General features: G+C 43.2%; 1 protein-coding gene across 1 annotated transcript in view; it reads right to left on the minus strand.

Annotated features, from left to right (window-relative positions):
- GRIN3A (glutamate ionotropic receptor NMDA type subunit 3A) overlaps nt 1-17,550 on the minus strand; it is a 223,218-nt gene continuing 205,668 nt past the window's right edge. Inside the window, exons 7-9 of the mRNA XM_002708146.5 lie at nt 11,142-11,306; nt 9,749-9,825; nt 1-4,162 (exon numbers count right to left, since the gene is read on the minus strand). Coding sequence (XP_002708192.2) covers nt 3,823-4,162; nt 9,749-9,825; nt 11,142-11,306 — 582 coding nt within the window. The 3' untranslated portion in view covers nt 1-3,822. The remainder of the gene's footprint in view (nt 4,163-9,748; nt 9,826-11,141; nt 11,307-17,550) is intronic.

The raw sequence follows: 17,550 nt of genomic DNA on the forward strand, positions 1-17,550 counted from the left end.
TGAAGTTTCTATCTGAACATTTATTCCACAGTCATAGAAACTGAAGATGGAAAAGACCTGAGGACATCTAGTCCATCCACATGGTTGTACAAGAAAAGTGGCTGGAGCAAAACAGCCCATTCACTTCATGCTCACAAGACAGCATTTCAGTTCTTGGAGCGGAGCATTTGCAAACACATTAAAATGAAGACACAATGCAAATACTCTTCACAGACCTTAAGAAAATACTTAGAAGTACATTATTTTCATAAAATGATTAGTAACTAAAAATAAGGAGTGAAGGAATTCTGGATTAGATGTGTGGCTTAGGTGGGTAGAGAAAGGAATAATAGTGTGGGTTGAACAGTGGTTTTAATGACTACAAAGTAATTTATTTGAGGACCGGTTGGATTTCCTGACTGACTCATCAAAATATGGTTTGGGAGTAAGAGAGGCTCTAGCATGGTTTCTTCCCCTTTGTTCTTTATTCACACCAAGGAAGTGCTTCTCTTGCTCCAAGGGTAGACACCCAGCACCAGCACTGAGAACTCTCATCAGTTGATAGAACTCCATTCTGCTAGGCACATTATGACTTTGCTTACGACTTCTCTGACTGGAAGGGAAGAAGCAACTCCTGTATAGGGTTTGTGCAACAGGAAGATTCATAAATAATGGAGCATCACCCTTGGCCCACTAAAAACCTCAGCTGATTAGGGCCCTGTGACTTCTTCATTTGGCTGTCCAGTAATTCTTCCAATTTGCTTTTAATTGTTGGAGGAACATTCTTTCTCATCTATCTACATGTACTCTGGGCCCTTACTCTTATCGACACAAACCAAATAACCATATCTGTTCCATCTCATCCAGTCATGCTTTCCTGTGTGCCTCCCATTCCAGGAATTCCGCCTTGGAACATGAGCTTAGGGCATGGGACACTGTCCTCTTCTAGGCTTCCCAGCACCAGAGTTTGTTTATGAGGAGAGAGCACACAAAAGGAGGCAAGGTGGCATCCCTTAGCTCCAATTCACTAAAGTCTCACATTCCACCTGAAGGCTTCTGATTTTTCTTTTTGTTTTTTGAGCCTGAAGAGAGTTGAGAGAACAGAAGTGGAGAACAGAAAGAAGGTTTTCAAGGTCCCACCACTTCATGAAATCTTTTTACAAAGTACAACACTGTTTCACAAGTTGCAAAACACAGTTCAATTACTACCATAAAAATAATCATTGCTACTTAACATGAAGACTGCTTCATTTCACCACAAGCAATTACGGTTTTTCTTTACCCAGAACATTTAAGCGTTTCAAGCAGTATTGACAGCAGTAGGCCTAAACCCTGCTGCTTCTGGCTGCATCCTGGCCACAGTTTTGGCCAGGAAGTTCCTCAGAAGATGCTTGAGGAGCGTGCACTGTTCATCTGCTTTGTGGAAAGGTAGGGTGGTCTGGCATGTGATCACCACTGCCCAGAATGCCTCATAGAGAAGCGTAAGGTAAACCTGATATACAAAAATCCAAACTTACAAAACAGATACATTAAGGGATAATTAATTGCATTACAAAAGGGTTATTTACTTTACAAAAGAATTTACCTCTGGGTTCCCTTAAATAGCCAGCTTCTCAAGTACAGTCAGAATCGGTTGCATTATAAAAAAGTCCATGTACAACATTAGGAGCATGGCTGTTGTGTGAATTGAGGTACAGCTGTACATCAGCCTGTGGGCTGCGCAGAGGTTCAGGGGTGTGCAGAGCATGATGGCAGAGTCTGTAGAGTATCTTTAGCTGTTGCACATGTGTAGGGAGGGCTAAGGGGCGCAACCTTCCAAAGGCAGCTGCAAACCTTACAGGTCTGGGATGAGAATGTGGGGGTAAGGTGTTTCAAAACAAATTGTCCTTGTTCTGCTTTCAGGGCTCACTGTTTTCTCATTGTTGAGCTGTTTGATATGAGGTCAGTGAAGTCCTCCCACCTCCCTTGTTGGTATTTCTGACCTAACCTCCACTCCAGGGGTTTCTCAACTAATTGCTAAGGTGTTACCTATTTAGAACTTAGGGTGTTATCTTTCCCTGCGGGACTGGGTAGCTCATGGTGGAAATGCAGACATGGACCCAAAAGTAGGGGGAGAAATTTTATGATTGAGACACCTTTCCAATTGTCTGCAGTTACTACAGAGCATAGTGCTCGACCCAGCACTGTGAACTCATTGTAGACATTCAAATTAATTGGTTAAGCAAAAAAGATATAGCAAAAAATTGATAAACAGGGAGGTCTAGTCCTAAATGATGCTCTGGGGTAGAGATGGAGTATGGAAGGTGCATCAGATGTGTCCTGATGATAACCACCACCCCACCTTGCATCCCTCCCCCCATCTTTTCACTTGCCCCCATTCCTCGGGGCAGTCAAACTTCCAGAACAGAGTAATTTTTTGACCACCTGTGTCAGCCACCTAAGGGTATTGGTTAAAGTAGGATTTCTGAGCCCACCTCCAGAGCCCCTCCCTTACCCTGTCTGGGGAAGGATCCTGGCAACTGGCATTCTGTGGATGACTCTTCACTACCACTTGGGAACTGTATTCTAAAGTTCCCATATTTCTTTCCCCTTCTGCATGCTAAAGCAGTTGTACAATGGAAAAGGGGTCTCCAGGGCAGAGGGGAAGCTGGACTACTCACCTCTCTTTTCTGGGCATTAGATGCAGCGTGGAGGATGATCAGGATCCAAGATCTGTTCCTGGCTCCTCAGAGATGAATGGGGATGAGGTTGGGAGGGCTGACTTGGTGATTTTACCAGTCTACAAAGCATAGACAGGGCAGATTTCTGAATGTTGAAGTTTGCGATGTGCATAGGCTCATGGTTGAATTTTGGGATTCCTGTGACTAAGGGATAGGTGGCTGCTTTTCTGACAATGGCCTAGTGTGTGGTGTGGAGAACATTTCACTTAATCCACAGTGCCAGCTCCTATACTCTGTTATAGGCAATAAGCAGAGATATTCCCAGGTTCATTCTAAGGCCACAACCTTGCTTTGCTTTTCTCTTTCTTTTCCCTTATAAAAGGCACACACTGTGGTGGAGATGCTTGGATTAGAATTCAAGTCCTATTCGTTTCTCGCCAAATTGCCTGATGTCCCAGAGCTTTTGTTCTAAAAGCAGGATGTGCATTTTAATGCCTCTTCTGCCTGTCCTCTGCTCCCACTCATATCTCTGTCTACTTTCATAGTGTTCTGTAAACATGTTCCTACTAAATGATAACCATGATCAGAGATCTAGAACCTTCTCAATAAATGGCTCTTGCCTGACCCCATCCGTCCTTGCCAACTGTGATGCTGAGCTCAGCTAATTTTTAAGTATGCCTCTCCCCCAAGTTTCTTTCACTCTTAACTTTGCTCCCCATTCAGAATCTGGAAAAAAATTTAGTTTGGGGAGCTGGATCAAAAACTGCAACCCTGGATAATCCTGTGCTAGATTAAGATTAAAACCAACAACCCAATAAAACATAGGTATGTGTAACAATTTTATCTCTTGTGGAAAGTGCAGAGAGGGCTAAAAACCAGAAATTACTGTGGCACCTAGTGAAAAGCTGCTGGGGTTGTCTGGTTACTCACAGATCCCTTACATGGAGTTTCCTCCTGATTTCAAACTCCTGCTATGAAAAAGGCTCTTACCCTGGAGACCTAGGGAGGGAGCGTGGGAAGAGCTGCTGCCATACTGTAGGCGAGGGAGAGCAGACTTGACCTCTAAGAAGACCTCGATCTCAGCTTCCCCACACCTTTGTCAGTAGTTACAAAAGAGCATTACAAAGTGTCTCAGGGGCTCAGAGGAATGCCAGGAACTGAGAGAAGGGAACAGCATGGCCACCTAGGACTCACAAGTCCGATTTGTCCTTTGATACTCTTCCAGCTCCGTTTTCCTGCTCACAGCCAGCTGCAGCTCCTGGCGGATCACCCGAATCTGCTTCTCGAGCTCTGAGAGTTCCTGCATCACTGAGTTCCGGGCTACGTTTACGGAGTCTGCTTTCCCATTGGTGGTCAGAGAGGCAGGGAGCTCTCTTCTCCTTGGAGGGAGAGGGATGTCCTGGGGCGTCCGGATGCCCAGCTGATTTTGTCCTCCCTCATCACTAAAGATGTATTTTCGTTGGTTGTCGTGACTCAGACTGGAAGTATTCCACACCATGAGCTGCCTGGGTGCCACATTGGATCTAAGAAACAGAGACATTTTATTTTAGGTTTACCTCGCATTCTGCAGCACTCAAAGTGCTGTTCCCCATCTGGTAGCCATTTCCTGTGTGAATAATATGGAGCTGAGTATGCAGTTAGCGATGAAGTCAGAAAGCCAGGGAAAAATTGCCTGCTGAATGTCATGGAGACGATAGGAACCATGAACTCCCAAACGACGTTCAGGCTCTTATGAGGTCTTTTGCTGCTCAGAAACTGGAATGAGGTATCATGTGCAGGGCTGATGAAAGAGGGTCTGGCATGTTGTTTTGTGAAGAATCTTACGTGTCTTTTTATTCTGTTCCTGCAGGTGAAGCTCAGGAAACAGGATGGCCTTGAAACATTATGTGGCTATAAAGATGATACTTTTATTAAAGTGAAAATCTGTTTTTCTCAGGTGTTGAACTCTAAGCATCAGCCTGCTGAAAGATATGACAGCATGGCTTCGCCTTGGTCTCACAGGATCACCTGATGTTTACCACTTGATTTGGGGGAGAATCAAAGCATGCAAGCTATAGGTTTGAGCAAAGTATTTTCTACCATAGGAATGGCTTTATGTGGGTTGAGATTGACAGGTCAGTTTTGATGCTTTAAAAAAAATCCCAAGAAAGTACTCAGGTTCTCATTAGGATAATGAAAGCCAAACAGAAACCAATTTGCAATTGCCTTTCAAGCTTCCATTGTGCCACCTACCACCCATCAAGAAAGTTATTTCTAGCTAGGCACAGGAGCAGAGGGATCTCATTTCTGAAATGCACTTCAACAGTTTAGGTGCAATGACAAGTTTTTCAGTACAAGAACAGATTTGAGCCCTTAGCAGCATAGCTGCTGATTTCTTCTACCCTAGGAGAAGAAGGAGAAAGAGGAGGGTTATGGCCAATTTTGCAGTCTATCACAGGGCAAAGCAAAACACCCCCCTAGGTTCTTGTGTTTTTGTTCCCATTATCCATATAACTGAATCCACTTCATTCCTGGAGTCTTGCCAGGAGAAGAGTAAGGACAGTGAAATGAAGTCATGCTGCAGATGTACGGTTGAGAATAGAAACAGTGACTTGTTAGGATGGTTCCACGTTGCTTTGTCCTGTGGCAGGTTGCAAAGCTGGTCACATTCCTTGTTCCTCCTTTCATCTATGTCCCTCTAGAATGTGAGGGATGCTGAATATGCTTCTCGTGAATTAGGACTGGTCTCCTAAATTGTTTTGACCAATCCTAATTGGCAGATGGCAGTTCCAAGCCTAAGCTTTAGAGAAGCCTTGCACGCTTCCACTCTCAGAACCCTGCAGCTGCAATGTGAACTATCCCTGACTAGCCAGCTGGGTGATGACAGGCCACGTGGAGAGAGTCCCCAGTATTTCCAGGTGCCCCAGCTGAGGCCATCATAAACCAGACAGCCCTCAGCTTCCTCCTCTGTTCTTCCCAGGTTGGCTGAAGACAAATGAGCAAACCCAGGTGAAATCAACCAATCTGGCTCAGATCAGCAAACTGTAGAGTTGACTCACAGATTAGTAAGAAACTCACTGTTGTGTGTTTTTTTTTGTTTTTTGTTTGTTTTTTGTTTTGTTTTGTTTTGTTTTTTTTTTTTTTTTTTTTTTGACAGGCAGAGTGGATAGTGAGAGAGAGACAGAGAGAAAGGTCTTCTTTTGCCGTTGGTTCACCCTCCAATGGCCACCACGGCTGGTGCGCTGTGGCCGGCGCATCGCGCTGATCCGAAGCCAGGAGCCAGGTGCTTTTCCTGGTCTCCCATGTAGGTGCAGGGCCCAAGCACTTGGGCCATCCTCCACTGCACTCCTGGGCCATAGCAGAGAGCTGGCCTGGAAGAGGGGCAACCGGGACAGAATCCGGCGCCCCGACTGGGACTAGAACCCGGTGTGCCGGCGCCGCTAGGTGGAGGATTAGCCTATTGAGCCGAAGCACCGGCAGAAACTCACTGTTTTTCAAAACATTAACTATTGGGATAATTTCTCACACAGCAAAACCCAACTGATACATGCCCCATGCTATTAAAACACATAAACAGGGGCTGGTGCTGTGGCTGTGGTGTAGCAGGTTAAATCCACAGCCTGCAGCACTGACATCCCTATGGGCACCCATTTAAGTCCCGGCTGCTCAACTTCCGATCCAGCTCCCTGCTAAAGTGTCTGGGAAAGCAGTGGAAGATGACCCAAGTACTTGGTCTCTGCACCCATGTAGGAGACCCAGAAGAAGCTCCTAGTTCCTGGCTTCGGCCTGACCCAGCCCCATGCATTGCATCTGTTTGGAGAGTAAACCAGCAGATGGAAGATCTCTATCTGTCCTTTCTCTAATTCTACCTTTCAAATAAATAAGTCTTTCAAAACAAAACACACAAACACACTCCAAACCCTGTCCTCCCCCCCCCTTTTTTTTAATAATTTCTCATAAGTGAAATAACTTAGAAATGAGCAGAGGGCACCAGAGCTCAGTTTTCTGGTGTCCTGGCTAGGACATACGAACTCAGACATAGCTCCACTGGCTTTAGACCACAATCAGAAGATACAGTTGTAATTTTCCTTCCAATAAAACAGTCCTTTTACTTTTCTCCTCAAATTTTTCCATATTGATTTTGAATAATTTTGAGGTAATATTGTTTGTGGTGCTGGCTATATTGTTTGCAATTTCTGTGTGTCTTAGAGTAAGAGAAAAGGGAAAAATTGGGGGTGTATATCAGGAACCTACTGAGCTGTAGGATAGACCAAAACCTAAATGAAATCATGTGCTGAATGATTCAAGGACATTGAATCAATGTCTCTTTCAATATCCACAGTTCCCGCTTCTACATTAAGTACAAAAGAAGCTACATCTGCTTCCATACCATGGCCCTAAATCTTTCTAAGCCTTTCTTAAAACTTGTGTGTCAGCAGTTTATTCATTCTTTTACTCTTTAAATAGATAGAGATCACAGAGACAGGGTGTCAAGTTACAGCGGTTATGAGCATTTGAGTAGATAGTTTTCCAAGGGAAGATGGAGAGAACTTTCCAAGCCAGCTGACCTAAGTCTAGCACAATAGACTGATTCATTGCAGGGAAGACTTGGGAGTAGAGTGTCAACACATTTTCTTGGACTGACCAAGCACCCACAATGATCAGGTAAGTTGATATAGTTGAAAAGGCCTTGGAAGTTTGCATATCTATCTGGGAATATAATGTAGAAAAAGAAGCAAAAACGATTCCTAAGCAAGCTCTCATTGCTAGCATCATCAGTGCTCTGATAATTGGTGTAGCTCTGGAGTACCTATGAATACTCAGTGACAGATGCTGAATGTAAGATTTGGTGTATGTTTAGAAGGAATACGTTTTATATTCTTGGCTTCAGTAATTTTTAGGTTGTGTTGGTATCAAGTCTCAGAGTATAATATGAATAGTGAGAGAGCTTTGTTTAACATTAAACATGATAAAAATAGGCTTCCACAGATCATTCACATCATGTTGAGGCTCACTACTCGTTGGACTATTCAAAAGAGACATGAGAGCTATGAGACCCCAAACATTCATTGTGTTTTGAAGGTTGCAGGTGTTGGGTTGTAGGGATTTAGGACATAGGAAATATGGGCCCAAGACACTTACCCTCTTATCTATAACAAAAAAAAATGTGGACAACATGATTCTTTTTTCATTGTTCGTCTCTCTTCTGGGCATTCTCCCCAGTTTTTACTTAGTTTGTTAGTCATTTCCATAATCCCTGACAGCCTCTCTCTGCAGTCACTGTGCACTCCCTCACCCCCCCCACTCTCAAGCTGTTTGTGGTATCCTTGTATCATATTGCTGGTCCACTAGTGACAAGCTGTAGATAAATCAGGTCACATCCATGAAGGCATATTCTGCTGTAGCTCCTCAAAATAATGGGTTCAGGAAGGGAATCTATCCAGAAAAGTGGGTAAGTTGAGTGAAAGACACATCTGATACTCAGTTTAGGTGAAGAAGATGTGAATACGAATCAGATCACAATTGAAGATGGGATCACTAGGCTCCCTGTTTCTATCAGCATTGGAAAGGCAGTGTTTTGCTGTTGCAATATGGTATCTTTGCTGTTATGTCTTCTTGTGTTAAAAATCTATGCTAAAAAGCCAGCACCGCGGCTCACTAGGCTAATCCTCCACCTTGCGGCGCCGGCACACCGGGTTCTAGTCCCGGTTGGGGCACCGGATTCTGTCCTGGTTGCCCCTCTTCCAGGCCAGCTCTCTGCTGTGGCCAGGGAGGGCAGTGGAGGATGGCCCAAGTCCTTGGGCCCTGCACCCCATGGGAGACCAGGATAAGCACCTGGCTCCTGCCATCAGATCAGCGCAGCGCGCCAGCCGCGGCAGCCATTGGAGGGTGAACCAACGGCAAAGGAAGACCTTTCTCTCTGTCTCTCTCTCTCTCTCTCTGTCCACTCTGCCTGTCAAAAAAAATATCTATGCTAAAAGTAATTATATAAAAATATGTGTAACATGACATGGTATAGCTGTAACCTAATTTAGTTTACAGCTTGGTCACTAGTCAAGTTGCAATACGATACAGGAATATCGCAGACTAGGGATAGTGCTCAGTGACTGGAAACAGAATCTTTAAGGGAAAATGGAAATGATTCTGACAAGCTAAATGAAAACTGGGGAGAAGGGGACGTCAGCAATCCCAGAGGAGATACAAACAGTGAAAAAGAATCATGTTTTCCACCTCTTTCTTTTGCTATGCAGGGGAGTGGTGAATGTTAGATTTCAAAACTACCTAGAGAGCCAAGATTTGAGGTGAGGATACACTACAGATGGCAATTTTGCTTGGAGCTGATGCCAACATCTGAGACCTTGGGGCATATGAAGGAACCACTTGGACTACCTTAGGCAGATGACAAAGGCCACCAGGAGCCAGACCCAAGTGCTTTTGACATTGTTAGTCACGGGTGTGGAGTTTCACTTTTCAAGTGTTTTTAATGTTTGCTGCTTCCTATTATTGAGATGTTCTTTTATTTAGAGTGTGTAGAAGAGAACCAGAACTAGGCAGAATATGTCTGCTGCATGGAGAAGGGTGGGGAGTGGAGACATGGTGAAAAGTATCTCATGCACTTAACTGCCTGCAGTTCTCATGATAAGCTTTACATGAATTTTGCACATAACCATAGCTAGTATTTATTATACATTTGCTTTGTTTTTAGGGCTTTACATGTATTATCTCATTTAGGTATTATTTTTATCTCCCACTTCACAGATGAGGAACCTGAGGCTCAGGGAGGTTGAGTAAGTGATCTGCCCAAGTTCATGCATATTTTAAATGACAGAGACAGGATTTGGATGCAGAGGCTTGACTGTAGAAACCACATCTGCACATCTAACCATGATAGTATATTGCCTGTACTGTATTTCACTGTCCTTATAGGTATATATAAGTATTTATTTATATTTGCTTCTTTATTTGTATCTGAAACCACATGCATTTATATTGATTTTGTTTTTTAACAAATTGTCCTGATTTCACCTGAATAGATAGTTATAACTTCGCTTTTGAGTATGGAGTCTCAGTTACATGTCCAAATATTTATTTTAGCAAAAGAAAGTTGGCTAGCTTTGGCCTTTTATTACCTCTTTTCCACACGTTTGGTCTTGAAACGCTGTTGCTTTTCCTCTCCAAATGATGTGTTTAATGCTCTATGCAATCTCTGTTGGAAAGAACAAATTCACAGGTAGACATTAGAAACACATGGGTCAAGGGACAAAGTACTGCTTGAAATTTAATGGTGTATCTATTAATTGCAAACCTTGGCCTCTTTAAATTTCCAGGGATGCCTGAAAATAGATCAATATTCAGCCTCAAGTCGCAAGAGGACAAGAAATCTAATTATAAGTCATTACTCTATCTGGAAAAAAAAAAAAAGATCTGCAAGCTTAGAAATACTCTGTATTGTAGAATGGTATGTGATATATAAGATACAATTATATAATGTGTAGCAAAGGACCTTGTACAATTACTAAAGATGAGCCAAAAAGTTAAGTCTGAATTTCTTGGAGGCCAAAACAAAGAGGGAGAGTACTTTTGAGATTAAACCAGTTATATTCATTACAACAGAAATCAATTGTCTTCTCAAGATAAAAGGAAGAAGAATTGTGTTCAACTATAACCAAACCAATAATCATAACCTATACATGGAAAAAAAACAGTCCTGTATTAACAACAACAAATGTGGAGTTAAGCATGAGAATAGATAAATGAGGCAAAAATGACAGAACTGGAAGCCTCCCTGTTGAGAGCTGAGCCAAAGCCGTGGTGCAGTAGGAGACAGGAGGGATCCCAGCACTGAGGAAGCCAGGATAGCTCATCCAGCTTCATGGGGGTCAGGTGAAACTGCTCCTTTTGCTAGAGCACCTCCATCATTATAAAGACTTCTGACTACTTTTTACCTCTCCATGCCAATTTCCTTCAGGGAGAGATGTGCAAATGAGTGTGTTGAAATGGTTGGTCTGCTCAACAGTTCCACTTCTCCATGAAGATCAATTTGTTGGTGTCTGTATTACATTGAAAAGTACTGCAGTATTATGAGGCTTGGTATTGGCACCAGCAGGCCACAAACCTCTGGACTAGGGGAAAAGCAGAACAGGGAAAGTGGAGTGACCTAAAAGGGGAACTAATAGGTTTCAATTTTGATAAGAAAATAATCTGTAGGAAAAAAATCTTTCAAATCATCTCATCATGTTGTCATTCTTAAGTAAAATCTGGTTAAAGACAGTTCTATTGTGTTTATTTTGAACAACAGTGGAGGGTTATAGGAAAGGAAGGTGTACTGTGGGACACCTTAATATATGGGGAAAGTGAAATATGGGATAGAGGGAACTCCATCTTCTCCACTGAGAGCACCTACACCACCTTCATTCTCATGGTAATGTGTCATTTGTTAGTGTGGCACAGGCCTATGGATTCCCCCATCATTGGGAATTCTAAAGCCTAAGAATTTTAGAGTCAGGCACCTGCAGCACTCACCTGGCTGGTGTGGAGCCAGTACTGTAGCTTGGATTTGTTTTTGATTCGTGGTAGCAGCAGCCTGTACACTATGTGTTCACCAATGGTTGTCAAGATGGACAAACCAAATCCAATGCACAGCAGCACAAAGAGTCCCGAGAAGTGTTTGATGCCCATTTGCAAAGTCTGTGACAGAACAGGAAAGGAAAGGCCATGAATGCATAATCTACCTGCCCAAATGCCTGTTCATCCTTTTCCTTTTTTAGTCTCAGATTTTTTTTCTAGACCCAAGAAAACATGGAGACTATTCCTCCCTGCGTGCTGGGCAACCTTTTACTGTGAAAAAGGTTGACCTGCAGTGGGCTGAGAGCTGCCATGGAGCAATCATATGTTAAACCCATTGTCTGAAGGGTCCTGGGATTGCACCAAGGCCTTGGGTCTGGACCACCCAATAGTCACTTAGGGAGAGATTGACAAAGAGACAGAACGGAAACAATTTAATATATCAAAACATCAAATAGTTGTCGGGGAGGAATGGGGGCTTACAGCATTTACCAGTGCTAGGAGACTGAGACCCAAGGCAGGAAAATTGGGCAGACTACCCTGGGATGCAGGCAGAAGCCCAGCTGTAGGAAACAAGGACTGCTGGTCCAGGAAGGGGTCTGGTGGAGAGGTGCAGTGGGCCTGTAGCCACACAGGTACTTAGGCTATCTCTACAGTTGTATAACCTTGACCTCCAAAGCTACAAAAAATGTTTGAAAGTTATCCTTGAATCCTTGGCCTGGGTCTACTAGAATGTGTGCAGGATATGGATATTAGAAAGACTCAAGAAGTTATTACTATGGATGAAGAAAAGACTGGGAGAATTCACTTTGGACATTAACATTAACAGAAACATTCAGCAAAGCTCTAAACATAAGGACATTACTTTATTTCCTTTTTAAAAATATTTATTTACTTATTTGAAAGAGTGACACACACACACACACACACACAGAAGGAGAGATGAGAGACAGAGAGAGAGAGAAAGAGAGAGAGAGAGAGAAGGAGAGAAAATTTTCTTTCTTCTTGTTCATTCTCCAGATGGTTACGATGGCCAAGGCTGGGCCAGGTCAGAACAAGGAGCTTCGTTCAGGTCTCCCACATGGGTGGCAGGGACCCAGATACCTGGACCATCTTCAACTACTTTTCCCAGGCCATTAGCGGGGAGCTGGATCAGAAGTGGACAAACCTGGACACAAACTGGTGCCTATATGGGATGCTGGCATTGCAGGCAGCAGCTTTACCTGCTATACCACAATGCCAGCCCCTAGGGCGCTGCTTTCTTATAAGACACTGCCACAATGAGGAAGAAAAATGTAAATTACAGTGAGTCATCTTGCCTTTAAGCACATGGCTTCTCCCTCTGTTTTCTTGTTCAAAACAATAATTAGCTTCATTTTTCTCTGATTGTCTCACTAGCAAACAGTCTACATTCATACTATTTTCTATATTTTTCCTTAAACTTCTGTGGTTTACATTTACATAACCAATAGTTATTCTTTTTTTTTTTATTTTTTTGACAGGCAGAGTGGACAGTGAGAGAGAGAAACAGAGAGAAAGGTCTTCCTTTGCCGTTGGTTCACCCTCCAATGGCCGCCGTGGCTGGCGCGCTGTGGCCGGCGCTTCGCGCTGATCCGAAGCCAGGAGCCAGGTGCTTATCCTGGTCTCCCATGCGGGTGCAGGGCCCAAGCACTTGGGCCATCCTCCACTGCACTCCCAGGCCATAGCAGAGGGCTGGCCTGGAAGAGGGGCAACCGGGACAGAATCCAGCACCCCGACCGGGACTAGAACCTGGTGTGCTGGCGCCGCAAGGCGGAGGATTAGCCTATTGAGCCACGGCCGGCCACCAATAGTTATTCTGAAAATTTTAATATAGTTATCTAAAAAATTAAGCATGTAATGTTTCTGTCAGACACTAAGTGTATATATCATTATCTTAAAATAAACCCTTCAAGTATTATTATCTCCATTTTATATTTGAGGGAACGGAGGCTAATTGAAATTAGTTACATCACCCTTGATTGGACAAGTGAACAGGTCGGGGAGCCAGGCTCTGAGCCTAGGGTCATCTGATACCACAGGCTATACTACCTCCCAAACAAATGGCTTTTATAGGTATCCTATGCTGCCTGAATTCTGTCTATTCACTGTAACAACTTGGCAAAAATTTTCTCTCAAAACTCACCATCTGACTTGAAAACCCGCCATAATCTGCCTATGTGCACCAACTGAGAGGTTTAGTTTGTGTCTGAGCCTGAGTGATAAGATGTGCACCTGCAGCTGTAATTCAACTGTTCTTCCCATAGGACCACACTGTTCAAATGTGCTGTTTCTTAGATATGTGTATCTACCCCCACATTATCAAGTAAAAAATTCTTTTTCTAATGAAGTGGAGCTTGTTCAACTTGACACTCATCATTGGTCAGAGGAAGCAGAAGAGGAGCAATGAATATTCAATGTCAAATCTTTAACATAAATGCAGGCGATGCAGACAAAATGATAATTGCGGTTTCAAGTGATGTGTGTGGAAGCAAGTTTGCAAGTGCAATCACAAGCTCTGCTTCATGTTATCAAGAGCTGAATAAATGAAAGCAAAAAGAATGGAAAAAAGTTTTGAAGGTTTGTTTTTTTCATCTCATTGCTTCGATGGCAGCTTCATTCAACAGCTCATGGCCACACATTTCCGTAGACTCATATGTCTAGGAGAGAGGACTGTTCCAGTGTGTAGCGATACATGAATCTCAGGTTATTTGTGGCTCCACTTAGCCCTTTACAAGTTTACTTCAGCTCACTCCTGCTCACTTAAGCAGTTCTCCAATTAGTGAGTAGCTATTCATAATATTGCCTTGCTTTTTTTTTTTTTGCTGTTGCTTAACTTGTTATGTTTCTTTAATATTTACTTTATTGTTAATTTACATTAGTGTAGATTCATTGCACTGTGGAGGGTAAACATAGTTTGTGTCTGATACTACACTCTGCACAATGCATCCAGGAATCTTCACTAATTCAGCATTTAAAAATTGAGGTTTTAAATGTTTTATGGTTTGCAGTAATCCTAGGTGGACTGTCATATTTAACAATCCATGCATTGTGCACTAAATATTAAACACCTATAGATAGATGCCCATGAGTCTTTGATTTACATTTAGGGAGATTGGTTGGGGTTTTTGGAGGAAGAGGGAATGCTTTATTATTTTTCCCATTTGAAGCAATGGAAATGTCTCCTACTCCCTAGCTAACATATTTCAAGCAGCAGACAAGACTTCAATAAAGAGAGATTTCTGTACTATCACATGAGTGGTTTCTGCCCAGAACATCAGTGCTTCGAGTAAAGCCTGGAGGCCAAGACTACTGATTTTGTTGCCACTCAAACCCGGCTGTGCATCTTGCTCAGATGTGTACAAGTGGATTATCTGACAGCTAGCTAGATGAATGACTTGTTCTCAAGCCTTCAGCAAGAAACACAGTTAAAGTGTTTCACTCATCCTTTGCCTTAGATGTTACCAACCAAGCTCCATGCAACTATTTCTCCTTTGCTTCAGATTCATATCTCAACACACAGCAGAGTTGAGATTTCTCTGGTTCTCTGTAAAGTTACTGACACTCACTGTTTCTAACTCCTCTCCTCTCATTCTCTCTTGGACCCACTCCAGTGAGACTTTTGTCACCCCCATCACCTGTTAATTAGCTCCTGTTGAAGTCAAGAATGACCTCCACATGGTCACATCTGATGGTTACCTTTTACTAATTCATTTGCTGACACTGTTGATTATTTGATCCTCTCTGAGTATTTTCTTCAATCTGTTTTCGGGCTACCCTGTGGTGCAATGAGAAGGCTGTGCCAAGATGGCCACCGGCAAGCGAGTGTCAGTTACTCAGGAAATGGCTTTGGAACCCACCTGGCAAAGGAGCCTGCCAGGCAACAGGCAGTGATTGGTTAGGGCATAAACTGCCCCTTGACTGGATTGACTGCCTCGGCTATATGAGCTGCTGTACTAACTGAAATAAATGAGTCTGTGGGTTGCTCGCCTCTGGCCCGCTTTCACCCGGGATCTGTGGTGACTCTGCGCCTCTTGCCCCCACTGTGCTCCTCCTCTCAGAACAAATCAACCTCAACACTACCCCCTTACTCTTTGATGCATTTCAGTATCCTTTGCTGATCCTCCTCATTTTTCTGACTATAAACACTGGCATTTATTCCATTCTTTAGCTACACTCACTTTCTTATCCAATATCACCAATATATCAATGACTCCCAAGAATTGCGGATTTTTCCTCTACACCTCCCTGACCAGCCTCTCTATTTCAGTATCTAATAACTATTTCAAACAACACATCAAAGCAGACTCCTAATTTGCCCCCGAAACCTGCACCTTGTATCATACTTCTCATTTCCACGAGCCTGAGTCTGTTTCACTGCACTTGTCCAGCTCAAAAAACCTTAGAGTCATCTTTGACATCTTTCTCCTTCTAGCATCTTACACTTCATGAGTCTGCAAATGTGGAGGACCCGACCTTTGGAGTAGATTCAGAATCTGACGTCTTGTTACCACCTCCACCAACTATCCTGGTCTGAACTGCCATTATCTTTCACCAAGTTGTTCAGATAGCCTCCTAATTGCTTTCCTGGCTCCCCTTCACTCTGTCTTCTGTTCAGCAGCCTGAATGACCTCTCAGAATGTTATGTCGGTTTATGCTCAAGGCCCAGCGTTGACATTCTGTCTAATGCAGAGTAAATGTCACAGTCCCTCCAGTGGGCTATGAGGCCTTATATGATCCAGTCCCTTATGCCTCTCCCACTTGTTCACTCTGCTTAGCCTTCTGCACTTTTCTCTGCTTCCTTAAGTCTATGGAGCAAGTTGGGTCTTTTCACTGTTCTTTGCCTATAAACTCTTCTGCCAGAAATCAGTATTATTCCTTCCCTCTGCTCAAGCCTCACTTATTAGTGAAGTCTACCCGGACTACCATGTTAAAAAGGCAAATCCTACCTTTTTCTCCCTCCTCTCTCCATCTATCTCCTTTACTCTGCTTTATTTTTCTTCTGACATAATATATATTTGTTGTTTTCTTCCCAAGTAGAATGTAAGTTCAGTGAGGCCAAGGGTTGTCTAGAACAAGGCCTAATACATACTAGGCATTCAATGAATATTATTTAAGTGAATAGATAAAATCATATGAAACCTAGAATTTCTTTTTATATAATGTAAATTTGTATTACACTCCCCCCAACCATCAAATAATTTCATATATCCCTGATCTGATAGTCAACCTGAGGGTCTGATGTAGGAGCTGGGATAAAAAATATGTTTAGGATTAACAAAGTGAAGCATTGGAGATTGAATGAAATAATTTCAGCTGGTTTGTAGTAGATCACATTGCTTTTATGTGTGTAGGATTCTTCCCTTGGGGAATTATCTTTCTCCTCTTCACATGGTTTTGGTGTGTCTAGCTACCAATCTCAGACTCCCTGGCCATGGTGCCAAGAGTGTGATCCATGGCAGGACGGTTTGAATCCGAAGCAGAGGTATTTTGGCATCAAAAATGGCTGAAGCTGACTAATTTCCAGGTCTATATTCCAAAGACATGAGCCTCTGGTTCCTGCCACTAACACCCCTGGAGTCCAGTGTTTTCTGAGGTCTCATCTGTTACTCTCCTTCGTCCTTCAAAACACTGAGCTTGGTTCAGAGACTGGTTAAGAAGACACTGGTTAAGATGTCACACCCATATGGGAGTGCCTGCATTCACTACCCAGCTCCAGTTTCTGATTTCCATTTTCTGCTAAAGCATGATACGGGAGGCAGCAAACAGTTGGGTTCTTGCCACCCACGTGGGAGATCTGGATTGAGCTCCTATTATTAACCTGGCCTAGTCCAGATTGGATGTCATAGGTGTTTGGGGTGTGATCCAGTGGGTGGGAAATCTCTCTGCCTCTGTCTTTTTGTCTGTATGCCTCTCAAATTTAAAAAAAAAATTTTTTTTGGGACTGGCACGGTGGCATAGTAGGCCAAGCCTCTGCCTGCGGTGCCAGCATCCCATATGGGTGCCAGTTTGTGTCCTGGCTGTTCCTCTTCCGATCTAGCTCTCTGTGGCCTGGAAAAGCAGTGGAAGATGGCCCAAGTGCTTGGGCCCCTGCACTTACACGAGAAGAAGCTCCTGACTCCTGGCTGTGGATTGGCCCAATTCTAGATGCTGCGGCCAGTTGTGGGGTGAACCAGTGCGTGTAGTACATATCTCTCTGTCTCTCTCTCTTCCTCTCTGTAACTTTCCCTCTCAAATAAATAAATGAAATCTTTTAAAAAAATTCTCATTATTACAATTTTCTTGGTTAAAATAATGTATTGTTTACAACCAAGGAGTCTGATCTCATGTATTCCTTAAATGATTAAGC

The sequence above is a fragment of the Oryctolagus cuniculus genome, chromosome 1 (genome assembly GCF_964237555.1).
Source record: "Oryctolagus cuniculus chromosome 1, mOryCun1.1, whole genome shotgun sequence".
Lineage (NCBI taxonomy): Eukaryota > Metazoa > Chordata > Mammalia > Lagomorpha > Leporidae > Oryctolagus > Oryctolagus cuniculus.